An 18,280-nucleotide genomic window follows, 5' to 3' on the forward strand; every position below is an offset into this window, starting at 1 on the left:
AAATAATGAAAAAAATATGTCTTCATTGACACACTGAAACCTCTATCCAAATATGATGAGTTAGAACGTAACTTTTAAGCCAACTTAGTAATAGTAGCTTGTGTAGCGACACTGGAGATTCAAACAGTATGGCATGTAAGAAAACCAATGGTTCGATCAGTCTTGTCCCGAAAAGCTCATGTTTTTTGGCACCTACACCGGTACAAGGTAATTGAGATGTCATGCAATGTGACTTTTATAAAATTCGTAAAATTTAAAATGCAGGAAAACTCTAAAAACTTTCAAGCACACGCACGCATATGTAGTGCAAGGTGGGGCCAAACAGTTTTTTTTTTTTTTCATATTTGGATGGTGGAGATGTACTCGAATCTGAAGTTTCAAACTTCTATGTTTGTCAGATTCCAAATAAACAACCAGTCATTATAATGATAGCATGCAACACGGTGGTGTATTCGATTTTAATATTTTCAAACGAATATGATTTGATATGTTATATGTTTTGATTTGTTATATGATTTGATATGTTATTTGATATTTTCAAACACGGTGGTCTATGTTAGTTTGTCACATATGTGTCTTAGATCAAATAAACAATATGATTTTTATCAAAAGTCTCACAAACGTCAGGCTTTTGTAAAAAAAAGGCAAATCATTTGTAACCCCTTTCACAGTCTTTTTAAACGTAAGTTTTTGATATATTTGGATTTTTGTGCTAATTTTTAAAACACAATATATCCAACCCCGAGTGTGACACCAATTTTAGCTAAAAATATTAAAATGTACCGCAACTAAGATTATTTATTGATGATATTTTTTGAAAGAAGAACTAAACTAATAACAAAATTTGAAAATCTAAGGCTTTGCATATATCAGCAAAAGTCTAGTCCAATGTGGATTCGGATTTGAGAGTGATTAACACAAAATAGTATTTGCTTTTGTTCCTTTCCATGGGTTGATGTATATATTGGCTATATATATCTCGTCATAATAGGCCTGTATACTAATATTTTATTCCATGCAAAATTCATTTTTGGCATGACAAGAGTAAACATACAACTAAATAGATGTAAACCAGTAATTTTAAATTACTACAAACTATTTTCAGATCTAGCTTCTATACTTGACATTTCCTCATTGGCTTAAAATTTCAATAACTAGATAAATCCCCCTAATAATAGTGGTATAAATATAATTTAAAATGTTAAAGATTTTAGAATAGGGCTACCCTTGACCTAAATGGAAAAGTAAAAAGTGTCAAGTGGCCTGTGAGTAGGGCCATGACCACGTGATTTAGTTTCTTTCTTCATTCTTCTTTCACAATTCACACTATTCAACCCAGAACCCTCTGTTTTCCTCTCTTATTATTGTCTTGAAAATTAAATAAAAAAAACCCCAAACCTAAACAAAACTTCACACTCTTTCTCTCATTTTCTCTCTCTTTTAAAACACTAATCACTAAAATCTTGATTCACTGTATCCTCAAAACCAACTCTAAATCAAACTCTCTCAAAGAAAACAAGCCAAAGCCCTACTTTGGATGGATTCAGGGTCACAACGACCGGGGCCTGTCAGCGAAGGCGATCCGGGTCCGTCCATCGTAACCCCCTCTTCACCGCCTGCGGCGCCTAGCAGGTACGAGTCACAGAAACGACGTGACTGGACCACGTTCTTACAGTACCTCAAGAACCACAAGCCGCCTCTTTCCTTGTCACGGTGTAGCGGGGCACATGCCATCGAGTTCCTCAAGTACTTAGATCAGTTCGGTAAGACCAAAGTCCACGTGGCGGCGTGTCCTTACTTCGGCCATCAGCAACCTCCGTCTCCTTGCGCTTGTCCTCTCAAGCAAGCCTGGGGGTCTCTCGATGCCCTGATCGGACGGCTGAGAGCAGCCTATGAGGAGAACGGTGGACGGCCCGAGTCGAACCCGTTCGCGGCACGTGCGGTCAGGATTTACTTGAGGGAAGTCAGAGAAAGTCAAGCCAAGGCCCGTGGGAGACCCTACGAGAAAAAGAAACGGAAACGGCCAACAACTGTTACCACCGTGAGAGTTGACGTTGCTCCGTCGAGACAAAGTGAAGGAGATGGTTGTAACATCGGTGATCCGTCGTCTCTGGCCGAGGCTGTACCTCCTTAATTACGTTATTATTATTGTCATGATATATTAAATACATTATACATGTCTGGAACTCACATCACCAAAAAAAAACTCACATCACCTTCTTGAGTTAACTATCGAAAATATATTTTTGTTCTAGTTCAGTTGATCTTTGATGAATTACGTTCTTGAATTTTTCTTTTAATTCTTATGAATTCCACACATTTTTAAGGACTAATTAACGAGGTTTTCATTCATATATATATATATATATTGTATTTAACTTTTCTATATTAATTATGGAGCTCTTTGATCCCTTGATAACCATCATGGAATTTAAATTCAGTGTGATGTTGAAGAGTTCAGAGATCAGCAAATAGGTATGTACGAATCAATCTGTCATATACATTAGTATATATATGCATGTAAATAAATCACTCCGTATTTTTACAAAAATAATATCAAACACTAGTCCTATCAAGATTGTGTACATATAAGCAAAGTAACTGCTTCATATAATATATGATATATCTTTTTTTTTTGTGCACATATATCTAGTTAAACATATGTTTGTAATAACATATAGGTTAACATATTTTATATTGTATATATAGTCTCATGCATGACGTATGTGTTTTAAGATACGTACACACGCACGTGTACGTAGAAAGATGGTAAAAAGTCACAGAAACAGAACAAGATGGTCATGAGACAATATTGACTATCACGATTTCCGATGGACATTAGGCCTCGTGTTTACTGTGTCCGAATACATGTATTTCCACACGTGTTCGTAGACCATGTATAAATAGACAATAGTGATGTACTCGAAGTAGGGGTTTTTCCCTGACCTAATAAGTTAGTAATGAACGTAGTTTTTGGTTGGCCTATTGTAAGACCGTGTAGTTCCCTCACCGTTAGCTTCTGGTCCTTAATTCTATGTACAATGTCGCCTTCACCTATAAGTAATTTCAGCGCTTGTATTTGAGATATTTTGATTGTTAAAGATAGCTTAGAGTGGTCCTCGAAATCATTATCTAAATTTGTTTCGTTGCTAATCACCACATGGGCTTTGATAAGGACGAGCCAGCAGCCAAGCCATATTAGTTTATTATATGATTATTTTCGAATAATATCTGTAAGGTTGTAACCAATTAGGTACATGAATTAAATTTCATTTTAATCGGAGACTAGAAGCGTAGACCAAACAATTATGGACCAATCATCAGGTGCCAGGCCGAAGCAAAAACAACTAACAATTTACTTTGACATTATTAACCGGTCTCTTACACAACCCAACAACCATACATTTTGTGATATATAGATAATAATTAATACTTATTCATCATATCTCAGAATCTATATAAATTCTGAGAGTTATCATGTTACATATCACAAAAGAAAGAGAAGGTGTTTATAGCAGGCCTGTGTACGACAACAAAGAGGTTTTGACACGTTCCAACAAATCCCACATCCTGTTGACACCCTTCCGGCAAACCAGAGGGAATCGATTCACTTTAGCACTTCGAATGAAGTGGCTGGATGAGTATTTGGCACACGCGTCAGGCTTTTTAGCACCTTTGTAAGCTTTGCAGATGTAGCTTATGAAGTTCTCATAATCCTGCAATGAAGAACACACAGAAAAAACTGTGGTAAGTTCAGAGCCAAGAAATATCAAGCGCACACACATACAAAAACTTTATGTTCCCATTGATCACATCCATTTTCTATTGATCATGACTCTCATGAAGACACTTCACTTCTCGTCTGCTAACTACAGTCCACAAGAACAATAAGATTCCACATTTGGTAATCGCAACATACATTTGACCCAAAAAAAAATGGTAAGTCAATTAATTTTCTCCACGCTAATCTAATAACCCTATAAAACATGTCTTCCTCATTAGTTTAGTTAGCTAGAATTTACATTTGAAGATGACCAAACTCTCTAAATACACTAAATCCAAAGTGTTGCACAACCGAATTCCAAATCAGTCATAAGTATGAATGACTAACAAGTTAATATAGAGACATCATTCATAAACAGAGAGTAAGAGAGCGTAAATTAGTCTAAATAAGAACAGAGTAAATTCTAAAAAAGATTATTCCAAACCAACCTCATAAAGTGGTTGACCATCAACCACTACCCAAGGAACGTACTGATGAGGAGGCTGAAGTGCACTCGTTTCTGCAGCATACTTCAACTCAAGCTGCAGCAAATGAAAACGATTAGTGAAGAATGCAACGGAAGCTTCCGAACAAGAACATAGTACATAAAGAAAAGGGACTAAGTTACCTTGTCTCCATGTCCACTGCTGAGACAATCCGAAACAGGTTTAGAGTTAAGATTGAGCTTCTGATAACAAGTCTCCCACTTGTCGTACTTGTGCTCAGTCACCAAACTCTCAACACAGTGGATAAACGGGAAATGATCGCTCTACAAAAAAAAAAATGTAACGATCTCACACTATCTATGCTTTACCAAACAAAAAGATCACAATCAAATCTCATCAGCGTACTTACCAATTTAGGCCACGCATCAATCGCACAAGCCTCAACCGTATCCAATAAGCATTCAAACGCACCGTGCTGCAACAAATTAGCAACAATGTTTAACGTAATCATGCATGATAACGAAACAAGATCTTAGATACAAACAACATCACAATACAACTGAAGCTTAATTAAATTTAAATCAAATTATCGACAGTGTTTAATGTAATCGCTACAATCATGCAGATAACGAGAGGAGATCTCAGATCGCAATACAATTGAAGATTAACTGAATCAAATCAGGATACATCGAAAGGTGTGAGAAGACCTGGCAAACGGCAGTGGCATTATCGGAGCGGAGCTTGGTGTTACCCCACGGAGAGAGATGGAGATCGACGATTGATATGAGATCGTCTTCGAAGAGCTTCGTGAGGTGGTTAACGATGAATGAAGAACAGTACGGGCAGAGAGACTCGTAGTACAGGCCCAGCGACACTTTCGGAGAAGATGGAAGATCAGATGATGATGATGATACAGAGAAGATAAGAGAAACGTAGCAGATTAGGAGAAGAAGTTTGCTCGTCGAAGTCGACGCCATGACTGCAAGGAAAGAGAAGCTCTGTTGTATCGTCTTCGCCTCTTGTTAATAATATCTGTGATGACACGCATCTCGATATGTTCGGTGCGAAACAGATGACAATAACTGATTGTCTGTCCGTTACATTGGTTTAACCGATAAGGCCCGTCTCATTCTTTGTATGGGCCTTGTTCAAAGCCTAAATACTAATTATAAAATTTCATAAAAGCCCAAACGTTTATAACAAAGGCTCCGAATATACATCAAATTAGCTACATTAATTTTTGGGTTAAGCAGTTGACCGAGAATTAAAGAGTGACAATATACATCAAAGCTTAGAATCAATCTCATACATGTGATGAACTAGAGGACCAATAAAATACTTGTCAGTACTTTGCTTAGGCAAATGGGACATGGATTAACCTCATGTATACAGATTATATATCAAAGGAAAATTTTAGGTTATTGGAGTACGTGAAGGATTTGATCAACAAGACTGAGGCTGACGACGAGGTAAGCACGTTGGGTAGGATGAATGTCGTCCCAGAAAAGGTAGTCGTTAGCGTCGGGACAAGTCCGAGTTAAAGGATTGCACAAGTATGATAGCTCCAGCTCTCCTGTTCCACAGCATCCTCTCGTTGTCTCCTTTATACCTGTCCTTTTCAAAAAAATGGATTCAGTACTGTTTGTAAGACGATGATAAAATTGCACTGTAGATTCATCTTGAATTCTCATGACCTATAATGTGAGTGCATGACTTCATTTATAAATTGAATGCTAACAAGATAAAGTGTCGACAAAGTAGTAAGTACCATTGCTTTTGCTTCTATTTTTGCCATAGAATCAATCATTTTAGGCAAAGAAATTTGTTAGTGTAATTCCAGTTTTTTTTTTCATTTACATTCTTGGCAAAAAAAACAAACAAACAGACAATACCCACAATATAGCAATTTAACTTCTATACATTTCCATGAATTTAATTTTTAAAAAGGTGGAACGCAAGGAGAGCTTGATTTATTGCGAAACGTAATGTGCATGGGATGAAAGAGAGCGGTACGTTACCGTAACTTTGGGGATTAGTAGCCATGTCCAATATTGTTCCGTAGATATCGGCGTAGAAGATGACACTACCAGTGAGATTGGATTGAATATCGGTTAAGGACTTCTTTAGCTTCTGGTTATACTCTTGTGAATCTGAGTTTTGTTTGTCGATGCATCGTCTCTCGTTCTGTTTTTGCCTAGCAAACGTCATCTGTACCGGTAAACATCCAATCGGTGGTAGTCCCAGTACCATTATTTTCCGGCACCCAATGTCATATAGTTCCTAAACCCACATAACACACTTAATATTCTAAGAACATACATAAAAAATATATTAAGACCAAAAATTGAAAAGCATAATATAAATCTTAATATTAGACCAAACCCCCCCCCCCCCCCCCCCCCCCCCCCCCCAAAAAAAATAGAAATTCAAAAAATATTGGAGTCCAACTATATGTTAGAAACTGATATAAAAAATTATAATCGTGAACCATATGCATTGAAGCATATTAATTATTTAAAAGACGAAAACCAATGCATAAGTATTTGTAAGGATGTGTTATTTACTTGAACGAAGTTGTGTACACCCGAGAGAATGAAATCTTGATAACCTTCAACGCCGAGCTTGATACGAGGAGAAGGCATATCGTATAGATTTATATCAAAATCGTTAGTTCCCGAGCTTACAATCACCAGAGCCTCACTGACTATCTTAGCCGCTTTCTCGTCCCCTACGATCCTGCTCAGCCTTGCCATGTAACTTCTGAACATGTCTGCCTGTTTGTCTACGGATAGACTTAAAGTAGCGAGATCTGTGTAGTTGTCGTAGCCTGAACCGGCCGAGGCAAAGCAAACTCCGGTGAGAATGTCGGAATCTGACAAATGCGGGTCGAGGAAAGGAGGAACGGTGTCTTTGATTCCCATAAGGGATGCGATGAAGTCAGGGATGAGTCTACCGTTTGAGAATCTTCCGGTCGCATGATGGCCGGGGAAGTTGCAGCCGTAAGGAGGAAAGTTAGCTCGGATGATTGTGTTAATGTAGTTGTTGTTTCCGGTGTCGATTGTGGAGTCTCCGAACACGAGAATCGCCGGGAACATTGATGCGTTGTTGATGGTCTCGTTGGTGGGATCTGCATGGCATGTCGTTGATATTTGTATAGTTGTTACGATCATGATGAATATAATTTCATGGATCAACATTTTTATACTTTGTTTCTCTCTTTTGGGATCTTCTTGTTTCTTTATAGGACCACTGGAAAGAGCCTCACATATGTCATCTGCCGTGGCAATATTGACGTTTTGCTCAAACCTCCCGTAGACGGTTTTACATCCACGGGCTAATGAAATTAAAATGGGCTTCATATAAAACCCATAAGAGTGTGGTGTCTAGACGTCAACTAGCTGAGGCTTGATTTCTCAATCTGAGAAGTAGATGCTAAAAAGATTTGTAGTATATATTATAGGGTAGGAATAAAAGTTAGACTTGTGTTGTATTATAATTCTACACACTATATAAATGTATGTAAGCTATTTTTTTATGAAAGTAATTAATTCTCTACAACCTAAACTCTCATGATCACTCCAGTATAATTTTATTAAAGGCATGCATCTACATTCCTTTTTTTTTTTTTTTGACAGCGGCATGCATCTACATTCAATCAAAGAAAATACTAACTAAGATTTATATAATAGATATATAGGTATGGAGATTATGGTCAATCATAAGCCTATACAAATAAAAAATGCATGCACAAATCCTCTGGAACGTTAAAATATACGTACATGGAAACTAACGAGATCATGCACATATTTGTATATACAGTGTATGTGGTTGTTAAATACTGATATATTGGTAGAATATCTCTTAAAGAATTGGATTCTCCGAAGTTCTTACACGAAAACTAGTCTGGAATGGAAGTACGTGCAGCGGGGGAGATCAATTAAGATTACGCAAATCAGTCCAATAGAAAAACAAATAAGATATTCCACACTAGGGTAAATCTAACCAAACGTGTGTGTTATAGGCTGGAGATATCTCCAAAATCTATACTAAAACTTTTAAATTAGTCCATTGGTTTGTCTTTACTCGATCAGGTACGCCCCCCCTAAAATACCACTTCATGCCATATTATATAATAATGCTTTCCATTGGTTACAACAATAAGGACAAAGAGTGGCTAAATTCAAATCTTCCTCGGCTTTAGGAGAATACTATTAGCATTTTCTGTTGATAATGTAATAGTGTTATCTTCCTTCTTCCCTCTCTTATTAAACAATACGAAACTTAACTAAGCAATGGTAACACAATGGTAAGAGGAAAAATTGAAGGCACGAAATTATATTTGAATTTGTATAGAATTAAGCTGATATTCTTTATATATGTTTTTTGTAGACCGGACGGTGATCCAAGCCTAACTTTTCAACTAATCCTCATAGGGTCGGAGACAAGGACTGGTTACTAAATCCCCGCCCAAATTATCAAGCGTACTCGAACTGTGGACCTTTAGTACAAGTAACTCAAGTCCTAGTTGAGCTTCATCCTTGGCCATTGCTAATCTTTATCCATATCCAGGCAAAAATAGGGTCATGCATGTCTTAGATTTTATTAGAACAATCTGAAATGGAACTGGTCGCCAATACCGTTCTTTTCGGAGATTAGTTAGACTTTAACCCATATATTTTTAAGTTAAAAAAACAAATATGAAACTTTGTTTGCGAAGATGTCACCTATACCACATATATAAGAGCAACCTTAGAACATGATTAACGAGAAGTTTTTAGAGTGAGAATCCGTCTCTTAACTTTTAATTAAAAAAACTAAGAACGTTCTTAAATATCTTATTTAAGAGCCGATTTAGTTAAAGGTTAAGAGACGGGTTCTTATATTCCGCTAAGAACCTCACCCTAAGAACCCCCATTAATCATGCTCTTAACGCTCGGTATATAAAACAAGGGTTCTTAATAGCAAAATAATAATATTTAAATTAAATAATTAAGTTTTGATTTAAATTAAATTACATATAGAAAAAGATGCATTTAGATAATGACATGTAAAAAGTAGAAGTTCTTAAGAATAGGAAGATATACATAACACATATATTAAGAACTCCAATGGAAAGAACCTCCATTGGAGGCGCTTTTAAAACTTTCTCTGTTTTTTTTTCTTAATTTCTTTTAATTTTTTCCTTTTCTGTTTATTCTTAGATTCTTTATACAACTCCCATTAGAGTTGCTCTAACGTTATACGTGCAGCATTTTATACTTTCGACCTAACTAAGGATTTACTTATATGGTTCATCCCAAAGAAATGAAGAAGGTAGAATCTAAGTCATTTACCGCAATGTGGGTTGTCATAGTTACATTAAAAAAAGTCGGATTAGAAGAAGAAAATGTAGAATTAGAACTTTGTTAATGGAGCCTTTGATTGAATTGACCATAGGCCTGTTCGTTTACTTAACGCGCTGCGTCAATACTAGCGGCTGAGTTTAAAGGGAAAATGAGAGAACTTAACGAAGAGAGAAAAGAAAGAATGGAAGAGCATCCATGTTTTTCAGTCGCAAAGAAGAGAAAGAAAAGATAAACAGTGACGCTAGTTATTTCAGCGGCAAAAACATCACTGGATTCCATCGATCATTCTAACGCGCGTTCTCGTTTTTCCTTCACCAGCGATCAGTGCAGAAGAAAATTACAAACAAATTTCAGCCGCTAGTGTTGACGCAGCGCGTTTAGTAAACGAACAGGCCTCATGTTGACCAAAAACCAGCTATACGTTCTCCAAATAATTACATTTGCATATTCTTTGGATTCTTTTCGTTTTTTTTATTATGTGGTTAATGTTCCAGCGTGGAAGTAATGAAATTGTAGAACAAGACAGGTATGGCTCACGTTCTTTAATTATGATCCCGTTAAACCCTTTTAAAGATTCATAAGATAGATTATTCAGTTTTTAACACATTGTGGCGCACACACACCGAGAATATCATCCGTACTTTCCCTAAGTTCGCCACTCTCTGACTAAACTAATTAATTAAGGAGTGTTGTAAAAAAAAATGAATTAAGGAGTTAATACTCCTGAAATAATGATATTTTCCGCGCCAATCGTACGTCGTCGGTGCCCAATATCTCCGTACGACGAAGCTTCATCTCTTATGTCGTTAATTCGTTTTCATGATTTATTTTCTGCCACAAGATTTCTTACATTTTATTTAATACATGCTCTTATTACGTTCTTGATCGAGATATGTGCCCACGTCCTCTTCTGAAGATGCAGATTTAAGACGAAATGTGACCAACTCATCGTCTAGGTTTAGGTGAATTTGCTAAAAATAACTCTCTAATAAAAAATTTCACTAATAAGCCTGGAATTAAATGTTTCAGAATTGATAAAAAAAAATGTTTCAGAATTTCAGTTGCAGATTTTGTTTTGTTTCTTATATGCTTTTTTGGAAGATTAAACCTGATTAAAATGAGCCAAAGAGACTTTTGACGTTGATGTAAACAGAAGCATGCATTGCATGCAACAAACCAGACCATGTAAAATTCTGGAAAATTTCAAATATTTACTATAGGAAGAGCGACAAAATGCACTTAAATAGAACTTTAGAAACTGTCAAGACATCAAAATTTTATAACATCTCTACGTAATATCTACATGCACTGGCAATAATAATAAACTTTTAGGCATGTACACAATGTGAGAATCTGATTATTCCACATTAGGATCTTAAATTAGAGTTTAGAGACTGAGCTCCCTTTTTCTAAACCAGTAAATACATCAGTTTTGGTTTACGGGCTCTTAATAAGTTTACCATTAATCATCTTGTATTCAAATGACAAATTTTTCAACTACACATTGATGTGGTCCTGCGGATTACTTGTCCCCTCTCTTGCTTAATCAAGTAAGCTTAATTGCTCACTGATCTCCGACACCAACGTGTCTTCAACTGTACTATGTATAGTACTTAAGCCTCCGCTAGTTGCAGATATCTTAGTTAAGTACATATCAACGTACGGTTTTGAATTTAATTAGTGTGACCATAGTCATTAAAAGAAATCTGTAAAACAACAGAATAAATTAAGTAGCTCAAATTGTATACTATAAATGAGCATACTTAAATGATTCTTATATTTAACAATGCAATTAAGATTTAATCATTTGAATAATAACTTAAACGAATAACATTGAAAAGAAAAATTATTCATGATGATGCCTGCACTGTACTATTGGTTTGTGCTTCAAGACAACTGTTTTTATTTCAGAAGTAAAAAAAAATTGTATCTATTTGTTTAATGTTCAATTCTTTAAACCGATGATTGCATGTGAAAACAATAAAGTATACATATATGTATGGGATTCAACTATTGATAGAAATGTAACTACACACGGTATGAAATCTTGAATAGATTGTACGCATTCTTAATATATTTCTCCAAAAGTGAAAAAGCTTGAGCACAGACAACGAGAGTATGTAGTTTTAATAGTAACAAGGATAAAGTTAACTAAGTAAAACTAATGTATTGTTACTTCCAACATTGATATCAAATCCTACTTAACTATATGTAGTGTACTCTACCATTTGATTTAAATAGATAATCCTTTCCAGTTTCCAAGTCTTTGGTCATTGTTTCACATTATTAGTTACGAGAAGTCTTTATAATCCCAACATGCTCCTAGTTTCAAGATTTGGTATTATTCGAGAAAGAATACAAGAAAAAAATCCATTCAAAGTTTGTCGCATAGCTTCAGAAATATCTTTGCTCAGTCTATATAGACATTTGGAGAACCATTGATTAATTATTTAGATTACCAGTACAAAATTCACGTCTGTAATGCTAAATATATACTAATTGAAATGATAGTTACTGAGCTATATATAAATGATAGGTATTTATAATAATAATACAAATCATTAGATTACATGTTATAGTCAATTTAATCTTCTAAATTTATCTTATTTTTTCAAGGACTAGGATAGTGAGAAAGCACATGTTATGAGAGTGTGTTTAGTTAATAACGAGATGGCAAAAGGACAATTCAGTCATTTACTATACGTATGATCAAGTCCGCTTTGTTGTTACGTGAAGTGTTGGCTCCTATATAACCTCGTTCCTCTCCAGCTTGCTCTTTCCCATAAATCGGATTATCAATCAATACATAAACACCTAAAAGAAAAATAAAGAAGTAGGAGAGAGATGGGAAACAGCTTAAGGTGTTGTATAGCTTGTGTGCTTCCATGTGGAGCACTAGACTTGATCAGGATCGTTCATCTAAACGGCCACGTTCAGGAGATCACACGGTCAATAACCGCCGGAGAGATTCTCCAAGCAAACCCAAACCATGTCCTAAGCAAACCATGTTCTCAAGGAGTTGTCCGCAAGATCTTGATCTTGTCCCCTGAATCTGAGCTCAAGCGAGGAAGTATCTATTTTCTTATTCCTGATTCTTCTTTGCCGGAGAAGAAAAGGAGGAGAAAAGATAGTCATCGTCAGAGTAAGACTCTCAACAACAACCCTACCGTTGACGCCCCTAAAGATGATGATCAATCTGTGAAGTTGTGTACTGAGAAGTACTTAGAAGAAGTTGTGTCGTCGACGTCGACTAGTAAAGAACACCGTCATCGCCGGCGACATAGCAGATCCGCGTCAGTTTCCACGTGGCAGCCTCACCTTGACAGCATCTCTGAGGATCTTAATTAATTCCTCTTCACTTTTCTTTTTCTTCTAGCTAATGGTGTTTTTTGTCCGGAAGCCGGATTTTTATTTTCCTAGAGATCATTTTTATTTTCTGTTTTGTTTTGTTTGGGGAAAAAATCTCACGAAATTATATATTGTGGATACAATCTGTTTTAAATGATGTTGTAATTTCAAGCCACTGAGTGATTATATTTCAACCATTAATCTATCTTAGAAACATACACAAAATCGACTTTGGTCTATGGCCAAAATGAATCGATGAACCAGCCTTGTTATAACTATATATTCAATGAATTTATGATACAATGAAATAATCCGAAAAGTGTATTCGATCGAATTAAAGACTGGAGAAAGCATCAATGAAATGATTAACGACTATGATGAAATGTGCGTTTAACAGAAAATATCACATTGAATGATTAGACTTAATTATACTTAAGTTAGGTAGCTAGTATAAAATAATAATTAATAATGATAGTTAGTGCGCAGGTTTTCACATGTGGGTGGACCAATCGAATGGCCTTTGAACTTGGAAGAAAACCATTTGTTCCAAATAATTCTATTAACATCTTTCTTTCTTTCTTTCTTTTTTGAATGAAACATCCAATAACATAAATAAAAGAAAAACAACTTGTAATGTAAACCATACACGGACAAGAAAGTGTATCAATGATTATGCATTAGAAAACAAATGATATTTATCTTCTCATCTCATGTACCATGAAATTTGTCTTGTGTATAGCTTTGCTTTTCATTTTGAAGCTACCAACGACTCACATATAGTTATAGCAGATACAATAGTCTTAAACATTAAATCACAAATAAAGCATGTATATTCATAATTTGAATCTGAAGTTCTTTACCGGAACAAAAAGGTTGGAGATGGCTCCAAGTACAAGTTAAGATATCTATAGAAAAATGAATTTCTTGCAATAAAATATCAGATTCAAGAATTTATTATTAATAAAGTAAAACAACCAGAAAAAAAAAAGAGAGAGAAATGAAAGCTGGCGAGCCCATCTTCATCAGCTACCTTCACATGGTTTCCCTCTTCTATGCCCCATTCTAAGACATTTCATTTTTTATCACTCGTTTATTTTTCTTATATTCTATTTCTCTCTATGGTCTAAAATATGATCTATTAATGTATAATGTGCAACTATGCATAGATTATTAAAAGCACTTTGTCAAAAAAAAAAAACTATGCATAGATTACTCAGTTTGGTCCAAACATCCCATCTTCTCGGTACACCTCAGTCATTAATGCTTGTTGGTTTATGTCATGGTAAATCAACGATCAATTTCTATCATCTTTTATTCAACTAAACTTTCCTTTGTATTAGGTTGAGGTCTCTTGTTAATTTTCGTAATAGACATACACGTACTGATGCAATCTAGTATCCACCGCCAAAACTTTATGTAATTCTTTTTTTTGGTAGGTAAACTTTATGTAATTCTTGCAATTTAACAAAGAATGATATAGCGTCATTACATTATATATAATGACCCACTCGGTATCCCAATTATATATCTGACGCTACTCTCTTGCATGGAAGCATGCCACGTCCGTCTGGTTCTATCCACAGAACAACTTTGAGATCCCCACTTCATCTCCCCAAATAACTTTGTGAGAGATATATTTTCTATCAATTTTAAATGAAAACAACTGACCATTTGAAAAAAATGTTTTTGCTTACTTAACGATCTGTAGTTTTATAACAAACACAAAAACTACACTTTTTATTTTTACCCTTAAAAAAATGAAATATTAACAAAATAGGAGAAAAAAAGACTAATTAACGGTTATTATGAAGATCAATGGAAGTAAACCCTTCTTCGACAGAGAAACGTGGGTGTACTCTCGGATCCACAATCCTAGGAGGCGAATCTGGTAATTTATAACTATCGTCCATCCCAAGAGACTCTCCTTCTTGCTGATGAACCACAAGAACCGAGAAATGAAAATCCGAAGACGCAAACATGTCTCCGATCACACCTAGCTCAGGACACTCACTCCAGTCCGTAAGCCCGTACAACACAGACGAATCTAGGTCATGGTCACGACCCACAACCACCATATCGTATGTATCCCCTAGTGCCCTAATCACTTGCGTGGTCTGCACGCCATCTCTCATGATCTCTTCTCTATAATGTATTTTGGGTTTGTTGAGTGAGAAGTTCTTGAAGTCGTTTATAAGGTGACCCTCTGAGTATTCGTTTTCTTCACCTGCTTGTTGGTTGAGGTAGAGAGAGCTCTTGTGTATGAAGTGAATCATCGTGACGCTCACGTCCGGGTGCTCAGCGATTCTCATGCAGAAGGCTAGGGCTTCAGCGTCGTCTCGGCCTTCAATGAATATCACAGCTACGTTTCGCCACGTGTGGCTCATTAGGACAGAGCTTCTGCCTTCTGTTTCTCCTCGGTCGATAAATATTCCGACCGAGCAAGGTGCCTTGTCCAACCGTTAAGGTTTATACTACGTATCGCCGAGTTCGCGTGGTCGACGTTTCCGTCTATCCCGTACTGTTTATGGAACGGGGTGACGATGAGAGCAGCTTTCTTGTCAAGTGCGAGAGTGCAAATATCGTCGTTGATGCTAGAGAACGGAGCCGCAGCTGTGAAATGCTGAGCCATTAGGGTTCCTTGGTGCTGCTGCTCGAACTTTTGGAACCCGTTGACAATTTGCGAGTTTGTTCATGAGGTGATGGGGCATGAGCACCGCGTGAGCTCGTCCTTTGAGCTCGACGAGGTGTAGCGTGAAGACGGAGATAGGGCTGAAGCGACTAGGGTAAGCAGCTTCCAGAAGGTTGACCATCGAAGGTACGTTTTCTACGTTGTAAACGCAGAGGAGAAGACGAAACTGGAGGTTTCGTTGTCTTGTGTTGAGGATGGTTCGCTTGCTCTTGCTTCTGTAGCGTTTCGACGGGTCGTAGGGACAGACAACAACTAAAACAGAGGAAACTAAGCTGAGAATCTTTTAGTGAGATGAATAACAAAACAGAAGACTCTGTTTTTTTTTTATTAATGTTGCTTTCTAGGTCAAAAGATCAAAGAGGAAAGGGAAGTGAGAGAAACTAACAGAGAGAGAGAGAGATGAAGCCCACATTTTGTTGTTTCTATTTATGGATTCCAACTATTCTTTGGTTGGTTAATATGTTAATAGCCCATAATCTCCAACCATTCTAAATTCTGTGGTTTTTAATTTTCCTTGAGGTCCTAACCACTCTTCTATCTCATCACACATTCTAGTCTAAAGTTCCTAGATCCTTCAACTTACTACTAACCCCTTCTCAAACCAAAAACCATCACAAACCAGTAATTCTTCAACTTTCCAGCGAAACTGATCGCCGTGAGTCTGAGAGAGAAACTATTCAAGAATACAGTGAATGACATATTCTCATCAGGAACAGGTGAGACTGAAGTTTACGAGACAATCCCATCTAATCTCAGTATTGATGTGGAGAAGGCTAAAAGCGTCGTTCATGATCTTGCTAGGAGTAGACAGTCAAACTCGCTGATCCAATCCGTGGCATTACTCAGACAGAGAAAGAGAAAACCAGTGGTGGAGGCAGAAAATATATTTGTTGGGGTCATCAATATTAAACTAAAATATTTAGAGTGGGGGCATATAAAATGATTTTGAATATAATCTAGAGAGGAAAAATGATTTTTGAATTTTAAAGTTTAGCAAACCCTGTGAAAAAATTGTATCAGAACCAAAACCTGATCTGATTGGAATGATTTGAAAATTTGTAAACAAAGATGTGAACTATGTATGGTTCCCTCAAACTAGGCTTTCACTATGTAGGAAGCTTGGAAAGAAAGCAACCAATTAGTGCCCTAATTTATGCCGTAGCGCAAAAACTCTAATGAGAAACTCAAAAACTTTTATGAATCTCAGTGCCTTATTTCCACACTAGAAAAGAAACTCAGCTTGGAATCAGCCAATGTGTGGAACTCCATAGCAGACTTAAAGCACATGTGGTGTCACGTGACAGGTGCTTCCCGCAAAGAACCCAAAAGAGAGAGTAATAATCAACAAAATGATTGGATAAAATAAAATACAATACAAGATTAGACCATATGTGAAACTTATTATTTATTTAGTATGGTCTCACATGACTGCTCAAAAGTGAAGCAATACTGAACATGCGTAGATCTGATCTTAAATAATATCACTTTCATCTTCTTTTCCGCTTTTGCTTCTTCTTCTTCTTATTAGTGGCGTCCTGATCAGACTTGGATGGGTTTGGTCTGCTGCGGGGACAAGCACTCATCTCATGACCCGTGGATTTACAGATCGTACAGGTATCACTTTCATCTTCATCATGTGATTAATTTAGAATCAGAGTTTGATATATATATAAGCATATGGTTTTGACTTCTGATCCAATTAATATTGATTCATGGAGATGAAATGAATCCAGGAAAAGTAGCTTCACAAATTATTTCCAAGATTACAAAAAGAGTAAATAAGAATCATTTGACATCTCTTAGAAACACCTTAATGATGGAAGCGTAACATCCTGAAGATTTAGCACGATAATGTTTAGATCCGGACCACAGTGATCTAGGGCTGTTCCTTCCGTACAAATCATGTCTTTTCAGCGGAGAAGATGTTGTAGACGAGGATGACGAAGATGAAGCAGCTGGAGAAGATGGGGTGACACGATTCTTGTTGAACACGGAACCGAGGTGAGTGTTGGGTTTTCTAGGGTTTACAGGTTTTGTAGAGGAAAGAGAAGCGTAGAAGTAGGAAGGAGGAGGTGTGAGTGGAGGTGAGACCGGAGAATGTCGTTGTCTCGGAGTTCCGGGCTGAGATTCCCATTTGAAGGGAACTGCAGCCGATGATCCGCCGTAATAGTCACCGTTCATGACCACAGGAAGGAGGTTGGTCGTAGAAGCACTAGGACGATCTTGTTGAGACATTGGACACTCTATGAGGAACTGGGACATTAGCTCAAGTATAAGAGAAACGAAAAGACAAGGGATAATTTTTTGTTCTTACTTTATTAGGTGAAAAAGGATTTAGATTCAGATTCACAAGTTTTGAATTCTTTGCGGTCATATTTTATTGTATAGTATATAGTTTTGAATGGGAAAGGTGTTTATATATATACATACATTACACTCCCTTTTCTTCTCCAATAAACTGCGATTGTTTTGAATTAACTTTCAGATTGTAAATTTTTTTAATGAAATCTCAACAATGACAGGCTATGCATGAATTTGAGATTTATGGGAATATAAACATTTTTAGAGTATTCTTAATTAAAAAATGATAATTTGGAGCCATGCAATTTTATACTCTCTCCATTTCAAAATAGATGATGTTTTAGAAGGAGTATTTTGTCATTGGGGATTTTAAGAGTTAGCTAGGCAA

General features: G+C 36.4%; 5 protein-coding genes across 7 annotated transcripts; 2 read left to right on the top strand and 3 right to left on the bottom strand.

Annotated features, from left to right (window-relative positions):
• Positions 1 to 1,309: 1,309 nt before the first annotated feature.
• On the top strand, positions 1,310 to 2,259 carry LOC125591358 (protein LIGHT-DEPENDENT SHORT HYPOCOTYLS 6-like). Its single transcript, XM_048765460.1, has one exon. The coding sequence runs from the start codon at positions 1,538 to 1,540 to the stop codon at positions 2,132 to 2,134; it is 597 nt and encodes a 198-aa protein (XP_048621417.1). The 5' UTR covers positions 1,310 to 1,537; the 3' UTR covers positions 2,135 to 2,259.
• A 1,083-nt stretch (positions 2,260 to 3,342) lies between these two features.
• Positions 3,343 to 5,284, bottom strand: LOC125591357 (gamma-interferon-responsive lysosomal thiol protein-like). 2 transcript variants are annotated; one of them, XR_007327306.1, is made up of 6 exons: positions 4,917 to 5,284; positions 4,619 to 4,684; positions 4,392 to 4,532; positions 4,213 to 4,305; positions 3,438 to 3,716; positions 3,343 to 3,405 (listed from the first exon to the last, which is right to left on the bottom strand). XR_007327306.1 is itself a non-coding variant. In XM_048765459.1 (5 exons), the coding sequence occupies exons 1-5, from the start codon at positions 5,184 to 5,186 to the stop codon at positions 3,510 to 3,512; spliced, it is 777 nt and encodes a 258-aa protein (XP_048621416.1). In that variant the 5' UTR covers positions 5,187 to 5,284; the 3' UTR covers positions 3,343 to 3,509. The 2 variants fall into 2 exon arrangements, 1 of the variants encoding a protein (XP_048621416.1); XM_048765459.1 differs by having other exon boundaries at positions 3,343 to 3,716.
• A 211-nt stretch (positions 5,285 to 5,495) lies between these two features.
• On the bottom strand, positions 5,496 to 7,620 carry LOC125591356 (GDSL esterase/lipase At1g06990-like). 2 transcript variants are annotated; one of them, XM_048765458.1, is made up of 3 exons: positions 6,774 to 7,620; positions 6,234 to 6,489; positions 5,496 to 5,818 (listed from the first exon to the last, which is right to left on the bottom strand). In XM_048765458.1, exons 1-3 carry the CDS (start codon positions 7,566 to 7,568, stop codon positions 5,628 to 5,630), a joined length of 1,242 nt encoding a protein of 413 aa, XP_048621415.1. In that variant the 5' UTR covers positions 7,569 to 7,620; the 3' UTR covers positions 5,496 to 5,627. The 2 variants fall into 2 exon arrangements, with proteins under 2 accessions (XP_048621415.1, XP_048621414.1); XM_048765457.1 differs by having other exon boundaries at positions 6,228 to 6,489; positions 6,774 to 7,606.
• A 4,708-nt stretch (positions 7,621 to 12,328) lies between these two features.
• Positions 12,329 to 13,099, top strand: LOC106420006. Its single transcript, XM_013860845.3, has one exon. The coding sequence runs from the start codon at positions 12,399 to 12,401 to the stop codon at positions 12,900 to 12,902; it is 504 nt and encodes a 167-aa protein (XP_013716299.1). The 5' UTR covers positions 12,329 to 12,398; the 3' UTR covers positions 12,903 to 13,099.
• A 4,277-nt stretch (positions 13,100 to 17,376) lies between these two features.
• BNAA09G49600D lies at positions 17,377 to 17,853 on the bottom strand. The gene has a single exon (XM_013860787.3). The coding sequence runs from the start codon at positions 17,851 to 17,853 to the stop codon at positions 17,377 to 17,379; it is 477 nt and encodes a 158-aa protein (XP_013716241.1).
• Positions 17,854 to 18,280: the final 427 nt, after the last annotated feature.

The sequence above is a fragment of the Brassica napus genome, chromosome C8 (assembly GCF_020379485.1).
Source record: "Brassica napus cultivar Da-Ae chromosome C8, Da-Ae, whole genome shotgun sequence".
Classification (NCBI taxonomy): Eukaryota; Viridiplantae; Streptophyta; class Magnoliopsida; order Brassicales; family Brassicaceae; genus Brassica; species Brassica napus.

Coding starts and splice junctions, on each gene's coding strand:
- LOC125591358 (XM_048765460.1), top strand. CDS start 1,538: ATGGATTCAGGGTCACAACGACCGGGGCCTGTCAGCGAAGGCGATCCG.
- LOC125591357 (XM_048765459.1), bottom strand. CDS start 5,186: ATGGCGTCGACTTCGACGAGCAAACTTCTTCTCCTAATCTGCTACGTT. Junction 4,685..4,916: donor ATGCCACTGCCGTTTGCCAG/GTCTTCTCACAC, acceptor AATTTGTTGCAG/CACGGTGCGTTTGAATGCTT. Junction 3,717..4,212: donor ATGGTCAACCACTTTATGAG/GTTGGTTTGGAA, acceptor TCTTCATTGCAG/GATTATGAGAACTTCATAAG.
- LOC125591356 (XM_048765457.1), bottom strand. CDS start 7,568: ATGAAGCCCATTTTAATTTCATTAGCCCGTGGATGTAAAACCGTCTAC. Junction 6,490..6,773: donor GTGTACACAACTTCGTTCAA/GTAAATAACACA, acceptor ATGTGGGTTTAG/GAACTATATGACATTGGGTG. Junction 5,819..6,227: donor TACTAATCCCCAAAGTTACG/GTAACGTACCGC, acceptor TGAAAAGGACAG/GTATAAAGGAGACAACGAGA.
- LOC106420006 (XM_013860845.3), top strand. CDS start 12,399: ATGGGAAACAGCTTAAGGTGTTGTATAGCTTGTGTGCTTCCATGTGGA.
- BNAA09G49600D (XM_013860787.3), bottom strand. CDS start 17,853: ATGTCCCAGTTCCTCATAGAGTGTCCAATGTCTCAACAAGATCGTCCT.